The sequence below is a fragment of the Triticum dicoccoides genome, chromosome 3B (assembly GCF_002162155.2).
Source record: "Triticum dicoccoides isolate Atlit2015 ecotype Zavitan chromosome 3B, WEW_v2.0, whole genome shotgun sequence".
In the NCBI taxonomy this organism is placed as follows: Eukaryota; Viridiplantae; Streptophyta; class Magnoliopsida; order Poales; family Poaceae; genus Triticum; species Triticum dicoccoides.
In genome coordinates, this window is record NC_041385.1 from 224,378,974 (window position 1) to 224,396,443 (window position 17,470).

At 45.8% G+C, this 17,470-nt stretch overlaps 1 protein-coding gene across 1 annotated transcript; it reads right to left on the reverse strand.

Moving 5' to 3' along the window:
- Nucleotides 1–8,906: 8,906 nt before the first annotated feature.
- Nucleotides 8,907–15,376, reverse strand: LOC119275615 (reticulon-like protein B21). The gene is made up of 13 exons (XM_037556494.1): nucleotides 14,405–15,376; nucleotides 14,280–14,312; nucleotides 14,058–14,177; nucleotides 13,896–13,961; nucleotides 13,720–13,788; nucleotides 13,546–13,623; nucleotides 13,316–13,418; nucleotides 13,142–13,216; nucleotides 12,874–13,039; nucleotides 12,715–12,784; nucleotides 12,379–12,444; nucleotides 9,503–9,625; nucleotides 8,907–9,387 (listed from the first exon to the last, which is right to left on the reverse strand). Exons 1-13 carry the CDS (start codon nucleotides 14,994–14,996, stop codon nucleotides 9,125–9,127), a joined length of 1,824 nt encoding a protein of 607 aa, XP_037412391.1. The 5' UTR covers nucleotides 14,997–15,376; the 3' UTR covers nucleotides 8,907–9,124.
- Nucleotides 15,377–17,470: the final 2,094 nt, after the last annotated feature.

Sequence of the window (17,470 nt, forward strand, 5' to 3'; positions counted from 1 at the left end):
CCCCCACCACCACCTCCTTTGAACCTTGAACCTTTGCACAGCTCGTCACAATGGTTTCCTGGAGCGATTCTGGCAGTTCGTCCGACGCTGAGTCAGTCAGCAGCGAAGTGCAGGTTAGATCTCTTGCTATGGTACGGTTAGGGTTTTGAGGGCTGTGCATTGTTAGTTAGCAAATGAAGCTGATTTTGTTATGTTTTAGCTACCTGCCACCATCTTGTGCTTGGAATGGAGCGGCCTGGCCACAAATCTGAGTTCAAGATGTGAGCATCAATGTGTGTATCAGAAGCTGGTGGCATTTGATTCAGTGGATAGTGGGAGGAGATTCTTAGCTTGTGCACAGAAGGTTAGTTGCTGATTTTTCTTGATTCAGTGTTCAGTTAAGTTTGACAGTTCTGACAGTTAGAATAAGTGTGTATGTTTTCTATTTTTGACAGTTAGTTTCAGTGTTTAAGTTGCTTCTGTCAGTTAACTGAATGTTGTTATTTGTCAGTTTACTGAATCTCAATGTTTGCAAGTCTGAAATTTTGGAGATCTGTCTGAAACTGAACATTTATAGTGTAGTTCAACTAGTATTTAACTACTATTTTCATTGTACTGAATTTTTTCTTTTGTTGCAAATTTGTAGGACATACCTAAATGCAGCTATCTGGAGTGGGTTGATCCTGAGTGGCCTGCCCCTTTGAAGATGAGCCTAGCTAGGATCTGGGGCATGTATGAAGATGAGAACAAGCTTAGGCTCAAGGACAATGTTGTTCATGCTCAAGAGAATGTTAGGGTTGTGAGAGAGAAGGAAAAGATGGAAAGAGACTTGAGGTTTTTTAAGGTTGATTTTGCTCAAATGGTGGCTGAGAAGGAGCAAGCTCTTGCCCAGCTAGGCAACACACAACTTGCTCTGGCTGACATGAAGGAAGATCTTGATAAGAAGAAGATTTCTGACAAATCATTCACAACCATTCATCAAGTTGTCAGGGCCAAGGCAGAGAAAGAGAGGGACCTAATGAAGCAGGAGAGGGACAGCATCATGGAAGAGAGGGACAATCTTGTGCAAGAGAGGGACAACCTAGTGCTGGAGAGGAATGTGCTGAAGCAAGAGAAGAAGAAGTTAGAGTACATGATTGGTGATCTTTTCAAACATAAGGAAGACACCAAGGGCAAGATAAGGAAGCTGAAAGAGATGCTTGAAGAATTTGAATGATGGTGTAATGTAATCATTAGTACCAGTTCTAGTATGACCTTGCTTAGTAGCAGGTCAAGTATGACTTTGCACTTGGAATTTCAGACTTATTTGTATTAAGTAATTTGACTAATTTGTGTACTGAATTATGCTCCCTCAATTTAAGTACTTTGAGTTAATTTTTGATTTGTCTTAATATTGATTTATTTAGTTCACTAAGTTTTTGACAGTTAACTAGTTTTTGAATTGTTCAAATTGAACTAGTTAACTGTTAGTTAACTGAACTTTGTCAGTTAACTGAATTTGTCAGTTAACTGAATTTGTTTAGAGTTTAGTGAATTTTGACAGACATTGGAACACTACAACAAATATAACTAACTAAGTACAACATTTTCTATTTTAACACCTAAACAGCAACATTCAACATTCATAGCATAGTTTAGCATCATAGTTCACTGACCATAGCATCATAGTTCAACATCATAGTTCACTGCCCATAACATCACAAAATAACTTATATGCTCTACATATAAGAGCATACCTAAACAACAGTCCCAAAATACTTAACTTATATGCTGCTCTACTATATCAGCATACCTAATCCTTCAAGGCTTCAAGGCTTCATCTTCACTTGTCCTTCAGCATCTTCAACCTCTCCGAGCGGCGCACCTCCCCATCTGCAGCTCTCTTGTTGCTTGCTTTCTTCTTCCCCTTCCTGACATGCACTTCTTCCTCTGCAGGCACCTTGTCCGCCTCGTCCGCCTCCTCTTGCTTGAAGATGATGCCGTCAGGCACATCCGGCAGCGCGTCCACGTCGATTGGGATGATCACAGCCCGTGGTGCCATCTGCACCTCATCCGGCTCGTCGTCAGAGAGCATGATGACATCCACCTCCCACTCTTGAGACGACTCGGTCTCCGGGTCGTAGCCAGAGTCCGCGTCGGAGGTGAGGTTATCGTACTCGGAGTCGGACGACGAATCCGCGTCGGAGACGTCATCGGGAAGGAGGAGGTCAGGCTGAAACCTGTCCCAGTACGCCCTGTTGATTGGCGCGGGGACGGCAAGGACGACTTCGGTCACGCGCTCCGCCCTGGAGGCGACACGGTTGGGATGGTCCTGCTGCGGCAGCGCCTTGGCGGAGCGATACATCCACCAGCACGCGCGCTGGTCCGGATCATCAGACCGCGTCTTCCCCATGGAGAACTGCAGGATCTTCGTCGGATGGACGCCGACGACGCCGTGATTGCCGCTAGGCATCGCGCGACGCTTCTCGTCGTCCGTCATTACCTTGACGAGGCCGCGCGCGTGGTTCCTCATCATCTGGATGCTCGGGGAACCAGCGCGCGATCTCCTGCAGCTCCGCCCGCGCCGCCTGGTCATTGCCGGCCAGATCTTCGACCGCCCTCTGCCATCCGAGGCTGCCGTCCATGGCTTCGGTGGCGGATTCGACCTCCGGCGAGGGTTTCTTTGGTGGCGATGAGATGGAGGTGGGTAGCGCAAGCACCGAGGAGACGAGGGGAGTGGAGAGTGGGTAGTGGGCGACGAGAGCGATGGGTTACCGTATTTAAGACAGGTGTGAAAACTGAATCGTCGGCCCGTCGAAAAACTGAATCACGGTTGCCGCATTACTACAACAGTCGCAGCAAATACACCAAACCACGACAACTACTCTACTGGCATTGCTTCTAGCTTACCAAAACCACGGTCCTGGGTTCGAGACCCAGGCCGAACAATTTTTTTTTTACACAAAATTAAGTTGAATGTAGGCCAAATAATGCAGTTGAATGTAGGCCAAATAGGTAAGTTAATTTTCTTTAACTTCTTTGAACATTGCTAACTCACAACACTTAACTGAATTTAGGTAACTGACAGTAGTTAACTGAACTTAGGTAACTGACAGTAATGCCACATGTTTGACATCATAGTTTTTAGTTACAAAAAGGGCACTTAATGCCACTGCTAGCCATCAAATAATGAGGCACTGGATGCTCCTTTCTGCATCCAGATAAGGCCACTCAATGTTTTACATTGCTTCAGGCCTTAACAAAAAATGTGAAAGTACCAACTGCCACCAAATCAAGCATCAGGGGGGGCATTTAGATCAGGAATTAGGCTGTTGCTCATATCTTCTCCAAACATCAGCCACCATGCCCTCTCACCTGGGATTGCTCCTCTTCCTGTACCTGCATCTGCATTTCTTCCTCCCCTACCTCTACCTGCACCTGGAATTCCTCCCCTGCCTCTCCAAGCATGCACATTTCTGCCTCCTCTTGCTGGAACTGCATGAGCATTTGATCCTCTTCCCAGCACTGGATTTGCTCCTCTTCCAAGCATTGCATTATCTCCTCTTCCAAGGACAGCATTTGCTCCTCTTCCTCTCCTTGCTGGTGGATTTCCTTCTCCTCTTCCTCTCCTTTTCCTTCCTCTTCCTCTGCCAGTAGCTTCAGATCCTTCTCCCCTGTCAGCTGTTGTTCTTGCCCTTGTCTGTCTAGCAATGTTCATCTCTGTAGTGACCCTTGGCTGTGGTATTGCAGCACCAGCAGCTGCAACAAATGAAGACTGTTCTGGCAATGGGCAATGAACTCTTTGTTGACCTCTTCTAGCTCTATCCCTGGTAGCCATGTTGAAGACCATGCTGGTGGGTGACTCACTAGGATCTAACTTAGGATCTGGCCTGGTGGGGTATATGTTCTGCAGAGAAGAAGCTCATATTATTCAGTTGAAGATGAAACATTGTTCAATTACAAATGATGCTTTATTTAGTTACAAATGGAACATACCTGCAGAAAAGTAGGATCATCATAATTTTCATCAACCAGCTCTACACCTTCTTCAACAAGTGCTTCCTGCCATCTGTAATGGCCCTTTCTATTGTGGTCAGCTCTGCCACATATGGAGCAATGCATTGTAACACCTTTCTTGTTCAAATATCTCACATCATGTTTGATTTTCTCTTCAGGTGTTTTTTTCCTGTTTTTCTTTGGCCTGCCCAGCTGTTTGGTGAACACTGGTGGAAATACCTTGTATCCTGGCTGCACCTCCCAGTATTTAGGGTCTCTTAGAGGGACCAGTGTGTAGCCATATGCTTTCAAATAATTCTCCACAGTGTAGCAGTCATGAACCATTAACTCTGGGTCAATTCTTTCTTCCCTACAACATGCTATGGAATGGCCACAAGGCACACCAGATAACTGCCATCTCCTGCAATCACATGTATGCAAACACAGGTCCAATGAGTAGCTAGAATTTCCAGACTGAACTCTAAATTTCTGTTGGCCAGCTTATGAAACATGACAATTTGCAGCAAATTCAGTGTTCTTGTCTAACTTCTTCTTGATCTTTGGGCATATTCTCTGCCCTGCCCACTTTTCTATTGCCTCTCTTTGTTTGCTCACAAGCCTTTGCATGATTTTGTAGAATATATATTCAAGCATTGACAACACTGCCATCTCTCTGCCATCAAGGATATAACTGTTAAACACTTCAGAATTATTGTTCAGTAGAATGTCACATTTGGGAAATTCACTGAAAAATGCTTTACACCAAGTCTTTGGATCAAGTCTTTCAGTCCAATGAAATGCAGCTGAACTATCTGCATCCATTTTCTCACAGTTCTGGCTCCACTTCACTTTGTTCGGTGATCTTGCAATGGCCCACAGGTCTTGCTTCAGCAACTCTCCCTTGTGCTTCTCATTGAAATTCTAATAGATATGCCTCACACAGAACCTATGCTCTGCATCTGGCCACACTTTCTGCACAGCATTTATCAATCCCTTTTGCTTGTCACTCATCATTGTGAAAGGAGCAGTGTTAGTGATGTTTAGATCATCTCTCAAAGTTGTCAGAAACCATTCCCAGGATCCTGTGCATTCTACTTCCACCCAACCCATTGCAATGGGGAAAATGCAGTCATTTGGATCAATTCCAACAGCACTAAGCAAAACTCATTTGAACCTTGTTTTCATGTGACATCCATCAATGAAAATGATAGGCCTGCACCCCTTTAACCAACCTCTTTTACATGCATCATAAGACCAATACAGTGTCTTCAGACACTTCCTGCCCATTGGAAATTTTGGGTCTTTCTTCAGCTCAGTTGATAACAGAAATGTAGAGCCAGGGTTTGTACTCCTTAATTCATGACCATAGTCCCATAGCCTACTGAACTGATGTTCTTCATCTCCATGGATCTCTTTCAGGGCTGCAGTTCTAGCCCTTGCTAGCTTCCATCTGTTAGGGGTCACATTGAATGCCTTGGTGATCTTTCTTGAAAATGTACCAAGTGACATTTTCTGGTCATCCCTGAACTCATCTATGAAATACTGACACAGAAACTTAGCTGTCATCTGCCTTATCTTCCATTTCTTCTGACAAATGAGCTCTCCATGGTAAGCCTTGATTACAAATCCACCTGTCCTGTTGTCCTTCCCAGCTTTTAGCCACCATGGGCATCCTCTTTCACAAACAGCCTCCATTCTAGTTTTTTCATTCTTTAACTTCTTGATCTGAACTCTGTTCTTAACAGAATATGCTGTAATAGCAAGTCTAAGCTCCTTCACATCAGCAAAGACCATCCCAACTTTGAAGGCAGGGGCAACCATGTCCACCTTTGAATTGAAGGCAGTAAACTTGTACCTCAACTGCTCTGCTTCCTCAATGGGCAAATTGAGATCTTCATCATCAAGCAAATAGTCATCTACCTCCACATCATCCTCTTCTTCCTGAGCTTCTTCATCAACATCAAAGTCAATGTTGTCATCATATAGATCATCATCCCCCTCATCTATGTCATAATCACTGTCACTGAAATCTGATTCAGAAACAACTATATCTTCAACTACTATTACTGCATCTTCAGTAAGCAGATTGTGATCTACACCTTGTATAACCAAGCTTTCAGGTTCTGTTCCAGTTGCAGGAAACTCTAAAATTGGCTCATCTTCATTGACAGAAATTACTGACTGGTGGAAATATGCTTCACTTGCAGTGTGCATTGATGGCAATGTGCATATGGATCCAGCCCTGAAATTGCTGATGAAATCTGCATGGTCAACCATAATAGCCAGCACTTTATGATCAACACTAGCTCTGATGATGTGTTGCACATCATCATCAGATTTAATTCTAACCAAACCATCTGCAATTGATTTGTCAGGCAAGCACCAGTAAAGTATGTGCTCACCCGCTGGATATCCCAACCAAGTTAGGTGCTCTTCAAGGAAAGAATATGAGAATGTGTTGGCATCAACATAATCAAGAACTTCCACTGAAGGGTTCCAGTACTCCAAATTAGTGATTGGGCCACAGAAAAGTCCACCATGCTCAAGTTCAAGTGTAAAGAAAGAAGTGTCCACCCTTTGTCCATTTGCTAAATCACACACTGCATCAAAGATGTGTAATTTGTAAGCATTGCAAAATGATGTATAAACTTAACATTAAAATTCAGTTAGCTCAGAAGTTCAGTTAGATAAGATGTTCAGTTAAGTACAGTGCACCGAAAACATTATGAATAAGTACAGTGTACTGAAAACATTCTGAATAACTACAGTTCAATGACAAAATTCAGATAACTACAGTTAACTGACAAAATTCAGATAACTACAGTTAACTGAATAAATTTAGTCATAGTCCGGTCAAACCATAACTACAGATAACTACAGAACAACTCTAACATATGAAAGAGAAAGAATGAACCACTTGTCAGGCCAAACCATACACTTTGCGAGGCTAAAACCTAACCTAATCTACTCGGCCTAAACCCACTACGCAAAAACCCTAGCTTTACTGCCGTAAGAGAAAACAAACGGCATTCAACAAGCACGCCACCATGAGACAAACAGACGCGGCGGGGCTGATGCCGACGACGACGACACACTGGCGACGAGGAAACAGAGCACGGGCGGAAGAACAAGGAAGAGGGGGAAGAGGGCACAGGAGCTCACCATAGTCCGGTGGGATGACGGCGAACGGGCGGATGAGATGAGCGGAAGAAGGTGGCTCAACCCCGCCGGCGAACTCCGGCGACGACGGCGCCATGACAACCGTCATCTTCAAGAATCGCCGCCACACCACGCTGTCTCCCCCGACAGGACAGCGGGAGAGTTAAACGGATCTGGTGCAACTCCTGTGGCATTTAATTCAGGTGGCTGCAGTGCGGGTTGAATAGAGTGAACGGCAGGGGCCTTTGTGCAAAATTGCCAGAGCTGACCGGTCCACCCTGTGAACTGCCACATGGCACGCTCTGATTCGCTGTGGACTAAAACATCACATAGCGTGTCAAGTTTGTGGACTCCTCAGTCACATTTTGTAAGTTTTGAACTAAAACATCACATTTGGAGCAAGTTTGTGGACCTGGGGTGTCATTTTTAACACTACATTAGTGTCAAAAACGTTCTTATATTATGGGACGGAGGGAGTACAAGTTAGAGGCTCTTGAACAAAGTCTAGTACTCTACAGTAACAATCAAAATGTGTTGAGACTTCAAATAAAAATGAGACCGGAGATCATACTTTTAAAGACCGGACTGGACCGAGGAACCGGCGCCTTGCTCGGGTTTTTAACGTGTACTGGTCTTTTAGTAAAAGAAAAACAGAAAAGTATTCAATAAGGAATCTATAAACAATAGATTTAACAGTTAACCTTGCCTGGTTTTTAACTTGTACTGGTATTTAGTAAAAACCCAGAAAAGTATTCAAAAATGAATACATAAACAAGGAATTTAACAGTTAACCTGGAGGCAAGGCTAAAGGCCCAGTAACCAACTAGGCCAACAACACTTTGTAATTTATTAATGGTTTGCATCCAATATTACATGTATTCGTTTGATATATGAGGTCAAACTTTTGAAAAATTGCCTTTTTGGTTTTTGTCGCAAATGAACCAATGAACCTGTGGTCCGACCGGTAAAAACCTGAACCGACAGCCTCACCGGTTTGATTGTCTAAACCATGTCCTCCAATGTACTCCCTCTATCCCAAAATAAGTGACTCAACTTTGTATTAACTTTAGTACAAAGTTGTAATAAGTGTCCCTTTTTGGTTAGATACTGCTTCATTAAGCACTAATGATTTTAGGTGAGTTGAGAGCTGTGCTTTCCCCAACGTTAATAGCATTCTGCGAGATAATAGCCAGCAGTAATATCGACGAATGTAGTAAACCATACCTTAAAAGCTAACGACTGAGAGGAAGATGGGAAGCGGCGGAGGAGAATAAACCATAGTTTGATTTTAAAACCAAGCTATAGACCGAGTAGGAAAGAACCGCGAGTACCATAGAATTTCAGCTCACACTTTCGGAAAACTCTATAGTTTTTTTAGGGGAGTATATCAATATGATCTTAATAAGGTGCGGGGCTTTGCATGTGACATTAATTGGGCTTTCCTCTGCAAGAGCCTGCGTCCTAGCCTTTTTGCGCCAAAGTAGATGCTCAAGCGAAACATTCCACTCATTGAAGAAGGGATACAGATATTTCAAGTTCAAGAAATAGGCATTGATCCAAAAAATGTATGTGAAAATCTAGGCTAAGAGGAATGCATCAGAAGTCTAACGTTCCCTTAACAATTTGAGGCGCCTACCATTAGTATGTTCCATTAAATCTTTTGATAATTTTTAACAAAAAAGGTCATTGAAAAATCTCGTTACGACGAATTTAATCTAACGGTGAAAAGGCATTTTTAACCACACCGATAATTTGAGATACTACAGAAAATTTTGAATTTTCAAAACGAGAAATAATCTAGGCCGACATCGGACTCCTTTGCCTGTAGCGCACGCATGAAACAAATAACTAGAATGTTTGGTGGTTCCCTAAAAATCTACTGTTCATCATACTATATCACAATTCATAGATGTGATTACTATTTCATGGTCGATCTTATTATTGCTTTTGCCACTAACGGATTCTTCAACATCAGGAGAACACCCACACAACAAGGTCCGGCGTACACAAACTAACACCTTGGCTGGATGCCGCCTCTCGCCCTCAGCCTCTCCCTGGCGAACTCACCGGAGACCGGCATTCGCCGGTGCCGTGCCGCCACGAAGCCATGCGACCCTTGATCATGTGCCTTCTCTGTCTGGACAGGTTTAGCGGGAGACTCCTCCTGCTGCTGTTGCGGCTCATCGTTCTCAGCGGCCTCCTCCACCGAGCTGCTCCAGCCGAACTCCATCATGCACTGCTGGTAGCACTTCATCGCCACCACCAGCATGAACACTGCACAACCATGTCAAACACACACGGTTAACGTTCTTGTCGAAGATTTCTCGCAAAAAGAAAAAAAAACGTTCTTGTCAAAGATGCCATGCCATGCACGGGTAGAAGAGATTACCAGCCCAGACACGAGCCACCGTGGAGGAGACGTTCCAGACGAGGGTGAAGACGGCTGCGGCGACCGCCTTCTTGTGGGAGCAAGACTCCCATGCATCCCTAAACCTCTCCAGCCAAAACTTACCTGCATGCATGGACAGCAAAGCAATTTATAGTAAGTAAATTTACGCAGCAACGAAGGAGCAAATTAATTTCTAGAACATGTCCTTAATTTCATCTGATGTTTCCCTCTTCCTTTATTTCTTTTCTTAGAATGGACTAGGCACCATGGGTTTATGGTTCCTGGTGTCTTATATATTTTGGAGATTCGTATATAGTTGGCCACCATGATGAAGCACACAAGTATAGGTTTTTTTTTAAACTACCGCACACAAGTATAATTGGGTCAATAGAACTAATGTAGTTGGTGTCACTTAGGGAAACGATGGAACTTCATGATATATTTTTCTTCATCTTCGTCTAAACTTTTTCTCATTTGGAAAGCAAAAGAAAAACTTAGGCTTAATGCAATGGTTGGTAGTCAATGGCATCAACTACTAGATCTAGCCAGTATATCGAACTTCTTTGTTGTATATGCCTGAATGGTTATCTGTCCAAAATCTATGCGCACATATATATATGTTTGGACAGTGACAAGCTATCTACCACCTTAACAAATCAGTGAAGTCACTAATGGACTTGATGACTCTGATAGAATCATCATCACAATCAACTTCATCATATGAAACAGTAGGTCACACAACTATAAACTGCTGGCCTGAAGATCTGCGGCGCTCCATGATGGCTCCACTTCCAGCTTCCAGGCAATGCCTCTGGCAGCCGAAGCAGTGGGTTATGGTAAAACAACAGAACATCATTCATAACATACCTAATATTTTAGAGGATCAGCTAGCACTACTATAGATTCATTACTGTTATTGTTGGTCAGAGTTGGTGAATAAACAGGGGCCCTAAGGGCCACAACGGAAGGTGGGGATTAGATCTAGAGAGGTAACGTTTGTTTGGATGGGATCTGAGTGCCAACACCACACATGCAAAAACAGGACAAAGCTAGGAGGAAACTTTCAGTACTGATAGTATATGTATGCATTACCCAAAAAAACATAGTTGAGACTTGAGAGGCCAACATTTTGTGAGTCTAGCTTGGCAGATGGTTGACAAGTATAAGTCACTCCTCACCTGAAGACCCGTGTCATTTGAGTAATAGTTCAGTTAGTGGCCACTTAGTGAGTTTATGTTCAATGGAGTTTACAAGATAAGGCAAAGCTTTTTCAAAAGATCGAAGTTTTATTACCCCGCCCTCTGTGCACCAACTAAACCAAGGGTGCATATATCCAAACCACTAGAAATTCAAATTGCGCTGTCAGTTGCAAAAGCTGACACAACTAAATCAATACTATTTTAATTAACGGTAACATGTGGCAAAGTTTTTCAGTCGCTAAATTAACACATAACGACACCATGATGAGACACGACACTACTGATGAGCCCAATGTCAGCAGTTGGTGAGATTCTTTTCACTTTTCCATACTCTCTCCAACTTAAAAAATAAAACATCTCCTATTTATAAATTTTAAAAAGATGTAAGGTTCTGTTCTCATCCTTCGTCAAACTCTACTTATAAATTTAAAATAAAGCATCTCCTATTTATGTTTCCCCTTACTCTCCCTGTTTCTTTTTTATCTTATCTTTGTTTTTCACCGGTTTTCTCTAAAAACCGCCTCAACTGGCCCATCTTTTACCAAATAGTAGTAATACATACTTCTAAAATAAAATCTATTTTTACCCAATCACATTAATATGGAAGGTAGACCACAGGTTAACCTACTGGAATATTGATGCCCCTGTTTGCAACGGGCAATTATCCAGGAAAGAAGAAAAGTACTCCCTCCGTAAAGAAATATAAGAGCGTTTAGATAACTAAAGTAGTGATCTAAACGGTCTTATATTTGTTTACAGAGGGAGTAACAAAGTGTGAGCTACCTGGAGTACAGGCGGACAGCATCTATCGTGCAATTTCACATCTTTGTAGCTTGAGCCACCGCATCAACGACACCTCCCACGTGCAAAAGGTCGAGAAAAATAACCATGCATGCTCCCTCTCCCACGCAAAGTTACCTCTGGGCCTACATAATTTACCTTTTTCCCTTTCGACGGGACATTTTCTCCAAAGCTAAAAGTTACCGAATCAGTATACTGTCTACCCCATCCATGAACCTTGGTCTAGCTCGCCTCTTAATTTATTAGCTAATGCATACTTTTACCAGTAGTTGTGGTTGTTATAGTACGTATTTCTTTAGCTAAATAAGCAAGCACAAGTACCCATATGACAGAATAAGCACGAATATTGGAACTGCGGGGAATCTGCAGGTAATTAATCCACTACTCGTGCTATAGTGGAGTACCATTGGTAGCCTGGTGCATACGCACATGTATACCGGGGGGGCATATGTACTAGTAGCTCAAATGCCAACAAATTTACAATCACTATAGTGGAGTACTACCTTGTTTTGATAGTAAAATTCTTCTGTCCTGCTCACAATTTACTCCATCGCACATTAATTTACCTAGTCCTTTACCTATGCACATGCTGCCACTGTACCATGGGGACCAGTAAAAATAGTGTACTACTACCATGTCGCAGTGGACAAAACTTGGATCCAACAACCACAATTCTATTATTAAAAACCAAAGGGGCTATCCCCATGGAAAAATGTAAGGCATACAATAACAGTAAATTAATCCCAATAACGGTTGAAATTCGGCGAGGAACATTTTAGCGAGGTAGTAGGTAAGTTGCTTTGCGCGTGGCATTTTGGTCGAAAAAAATGCGAAGATATTATTAACATATAAAAGGAGAGCTTTCGTTGCACTTACCATATCTGGCGAGCTGCGTGGAGTAGGAGGAGCACACCTTGGGAATGGTGAAGATGCCAAAGAACACTGCGAAAACCACCAACGGATCACATCACAGCCACAAAAAAGTCAGTAACAGCGGCACTAGTTGATGCCTGTGGTCCGTCCTAACACTCATATACGACTAAAGCAAGGCTGTGCGCCAGAGAATGCAACCTGCATTTTTCTAAGAAAATGCCCATACATGGTTCATTTCCCATTCAGTTTCTGAACATTCGTTTAGATACATGGTAAAATGAAGCACAGAAGATGCTCCGCAGGGAAGAGAAGACTAGACAGAGAGAGAAGGATGCGTACCCAGTTTGGCCAGGGTCCAAAGGGTGACAAAGTTACCACACCGGGCCATTGCAAACAGCAGCAACGCCAGCTGCAGCACATGCGTCGCTCTGTCAGTACAAATCTAGAGACGCATGCATGTACTACTATGCCTGTGCTAGCTGGAACGTTTTTTTTTACCTTCATGGTGGTTGCTGGCTCGCCGGAGAAGAGGGACCTGAGGTTCAGGAGCACCTCGTTGACGTAGGGCAGCACAAGCCTCAGCAGCCAGACGGCATCCTCCTCACCTACCAGGTAGTGGGACCTCCCATTATTCGTCTCATCATCACACTCCACACTCTCACCTCTGCAAGCATTTCGACGCAAAGGTGGATTAATTACTACTAATAGTACACAGGGGAAGATTATGCAGGTAAACTAATCTGGGATTTTATTTATTTATTATTACCTGTTGAGTAAGGACTTGCAAAGGAATCTTAGACCAAGGTAGACCAGGCCTAGATACGAAGCCGCTGTTATTGTGCTGTGTGATTGAGAGGTTTTAAAGGAATGCTTAGACAATTTACTGCTAAAATGTTGGTTTATTTGTTTGCCGATTAAGAGTAAGAGTGCAGCAACTTACTTGAAGTTTAGGTCTTTGGCATAGGAGCAGGAGATGAGCGAAAAGGTCCCGAATCCAAACACAAATGCAGACTTTGACACATCTCTCCACATTACCAAATCCACTGAAAAAGACAGTGCCAAAAATAAACTAAGGAAAAGCCATCCAATCTACTTTTTTTTTAAACCTGAAAAAAGAGAGTAAAAGCGGCAAGCTGGTACAACATCTAAAGCGTGTAGTACAGCACTAACCAATGTTCTGCATTCTTCGATTGCTTGCGCTAAGAGCTGACGGCCTGCCCTGGATCTCCTCATACTCTTCTTCCTCCTCTTTAGAACCAACAAAAATGCATCGATGATAAACCACCAAATAAGAAGAAGGCCGAGAACTGAGAAGGAACGGCCGGACAGGCAAATGGCACTCACCAGGGGGAGTATCGTCGACAGGCTCTTGCTTCGGGAAATGGCGGCGGATTACCGGCGAAGCTTTCTTCTCTGAACAACACCAATAATGTCTCTTATTTGAAGTAGCCGATTGACATTAACTCGGGAAATGCAAATTGCATTCCGAATTTCTCTTGGAAAATTCGCAACAAGGTTACCTGGAGAAGTTCTTGCCGGCTCTGGGTCCGTCCTGTGAATTACCACCGGAGTCGGTTTCTTCTTCACTGCATTTTGGGACGACCGAGAAAGCAAGTCAGGAAAAATGGACTGAAAATTCACATGAATTCGCACCGTTCTGCATCCAGGGAGGAGAAATTCACCTGCAGGGGTCATGGGCTCTGGGTTCATCGCCCGGAGGTTGACAGCGGCAGCAAGTTTCGTCGGCTCTGGGTTGAGTGCTCTCTCATCTTCAATCGGTGCTGCCACAGGCCTGATCGCTCCTGCACTTGCACAGATAATCCCACCATCACAAGACAAGAAGAATTGCCAAATCGAGAACGAAAAGGAAAAAAAACAAAGGCAAAATCCGAATTTGCTCTCACTTTTTGTCGGTAGCGCAAGATCTTGTTCGTCCGCTGCAGCATGACGCCAAATCAAGATCGCATTTGCAAAATTGGTTCATCAAGAAAGGAATCAGACGGAAACAATCAACGAATTTATTTCTTGCCTTGATTCGGAGCAGTCGCCTGATCAGTTTCGTCCTCGTCAATGGCCGTCTGATCTTGATCTAGCACCTCCTTCTCCTCCTCCTCTGCTTCCAGCTCTTCTTCCCACTCCTCCTCCTCCTCCTCCTCTGCCTCCTCTTCGATGTTCTTGGGTTGCGGCAATGGCGCCTGTTCCACCTCCACCACCACCACCTCCTTCACCTCGGCCGCCAGCTTCTTCTCCGGCGTGGTGACCCTCGCCACCGCCCGCTTGGCCACCGCCCCCGTCGACGCCGTGTCGGAGCGCGACTTGCGCAGCTCCCCGATCGCCATGACCGGCTCCGACGCCTTCCAGTTCCTCCTCTTCTTGGCCGCCGCAGCCGTGCCGGCGCCCGCGCCCGCGCCGCCGCCGTCGCTTTGATTCCGTCGCAGGCGGCTGTACACCCGCATGCCCTCCTCGTCGGCGTCGTCGGCGCCTTCGCTGAAGACCTTGACGCCGCCCTTCACCTCGTCCATCTCCATCCGTGTCTCCCACACCGACGCCGCCGCGGGAGACCGCCTCGGCACCGTGAGGCGCCTTCTCGTGCTGGGCGTGGCGGCCCCCGGCTGTTGCATTCTTCTAGATTAGCAGCTCTGAGCAGCTCTGCCGTGGTGTCTGTGCTCTGCTAGTGCTGTCGTCACTAACAATTCCCCCTTCTCCCCTCTGCTCTGCTCTGCTCCGCCTGGTTGCTCGCACTGCCTTGCTCTGCACTCTCTCTCTCTCTCTCTCTCTCTCTCTCTCTCTCTCTCTCTCTCACTGTATGAGTCTCCAGTGTGTCAGAAAGAGGGGTCGTGAGGGTGCAGGGGAGCTCACTCTGACGGTGGTGCGTGGGTTGGCCGTGGGCGTGGGCGGACAAGAGCAGCTCGATCTGGTCGGAGGAAGCAGGGGAAGTGATGCGTGCGGTGCGGTGAAGGGATCGAGCAGTTGAAAAAGATGAGATTTGGTCTGACGTGGTGGGTTCCTGCTTAAGGCCCAACGTGGTGGTGAAGGGGCCGGAGAGGTGAGCCTTTGGTGTGGTGAGTGACACAGCCTGGTAGTGCCAAATCATTACGGGCGTGTTTGGTTGGCGTGCGCTACAGTACCCGCATTGAATATACTTCTCCATCCAATCTGGCTATGCAAATGCAGCCTCAAATGCACCATATGCATATTGTTTGGTTGCCTGCATGGCCTCTTGCCTGCATGGGCAGAACCACACTGCCTGGTGTTTGGTTGCCTGCATGTTAGTGGACAAACCCAAGGCATGGTGTTTGGTTGTATGCAACGCCTGGTGTGTGGTAACCTCTTTGACTAGTTGGTGATGTTACCACCACACTTCGGCAGCACAGATCATAAGCACAACAGAGTATAAACAGAGCATCAACTAGCATAATTCGGATATAAGCAGTACCACACTTCATAACAGTCCAACGCATAAACCATAAATATGTTCAAAGCAGACTTGATAGTACGCTCGAAAGAGGTGGCCCGGCCCTACTCCTTGGTGGCGAAGGCTTTGTCATGCTTCCCGCACTTGTTGACTACCTCAATGCCATCGTCGTTGAAGATGATGACCTTGAGGGTGTATGGAGTGAGGAGCTTGAACGCCACCATGTAGCCGATCTTGATCTGATGAACGGCTGCGTAGGTGGCCCAACCCTGATCCAGGGTCACCCTGCCGTTCATCAGCTTGACCGTCACCTTCCAGGAGCAGTCGGTGTTGTTCCTGCGCTTGAACTCCGTCGGCACCGCGACGAAGTGCTTGGTGAAGTCCAGGGGCATGGGGATGCACTCAAGCTTCGGTGCAAGGATGACCTTGCAGAAGTGAGTTGGGCCAGTTGCGACGCTTGTTGCTGGGGGGATCCTCCATGCCCTCGGCGTCGCCACCCTCAGGCGTCTTCGGGTCTTCCTCGGCGGCGGGCGGCAGTTCAACCTCGTCGGGCATTGGGTGAAGGGGCTGCTTGCCCTTGTTGTCAACGGCCGGGAGCACCTCCGTGCCCATCTCATTGCTCTCCTCAATCTGCACACAATTCATGGAGTCAGGCACTGCACAGAGTTCATGGCTAATTGAAGAGCTTGTAGTTAAAACGGCATATGACTGTCACTCTTCTCCTCCTCTCCATCCTCCCTATATTTACTCACCCTGCCCACCACTACTTACCCACCCCCTCTCTTCTCTCACTGTCAACCTTCCTCCTCCCCATCGCCATGAGCTCTAGCTCCAGCTCCAACGCCAACCCCTTCCCTTAGGGTATTGGCTGGAGGGCCTTCTTCCTTGGGTGGTCGGCTGGTGACCGCACCAAGTTCGAGAACACCATGGAGGTGCGCTCAAACTTCGGCTCCATGCCGGACATGTAAAACAAATCTAATGCAGTGCTCATGAAGGCCACTAAAGAAGAGATGAAGACACTGATTCCTGACCCAGCGAAGGGCGCGATGGCAGTTGACATCATTCGCTGGGCCATGAATCAGGCCGTTTCCGACGACGCTAAACAGAGGAAGAAGTGGTGCAAGTACAAGACCTACTGGGCTCCTAATGACCGCCGTGCCATAGTGTACTGGGAGACGGCTATCGCGCCGCCGGTGGTCATTGACGGGGAGCCTAATGAGGAGGAAGAAGAGGCGGTGCACATGCCAGCTAGGGCGCCGGAGCCAGGCCGTCCTACCTGGCAGATCGACCTCGACTCCGCCGAGGACGATGAGGATGACCCGCCGGCCCGCACAACGATGAAGAAGAAGATGAAGGCCAGCGGCTCGACCAGCCGGTGACGGCCGCCGCGGTCAGCCAGTGTCCGTTGTGTACCCCCTATCCCCCTATTCCCCTATCCCCCAATCCCGAAATCCACCTTTTGCATTCCGATCTTGCATGTATGAACTCGTATGAACTGCTATGAACTAGTATGAATTACTCCTATGCTTATCTATCTCTATTCCCCATTCCCGTCTGCCGTGGATCGAATCTATGCTGTGGATCAAATCAAGCGTGCATGTCGAAGAGAGAGAAGTGCTTACCGCCATTGATGGAGTCCGGTGGTCTTATTTCTCTGCACCGATCCGCCGTCGCCGGTGA

What these genes read in the sequence shown, in the direction of transcription:
- LOC119275615 (XM_037556494.1), bottom strand. Translation starts at nt 14,996, where the DNA reads ATGCAACAGCCGGGGGCCGCCACGCCCAGCACGAGAAGGCGCCTCACG. An exon ending in GGCGACTGCTCCGAATCAAG is followed by an intron (nt 14,313 to 14,404) that starts GCAAGAAATAAA and finishes GTCATGCTGCAG; the next exon opens with CGGACGAACAAGATCTTGCG. An exon ending in TGCAAGTCCTTACTCAACAG is followed by an intron (nt 13,040 to 13,141) that starts GTAATAATAAAT and finishes AAATGCTTGCAG; the next exon opens with AGGTGAGAGTGTGGAGTGTG.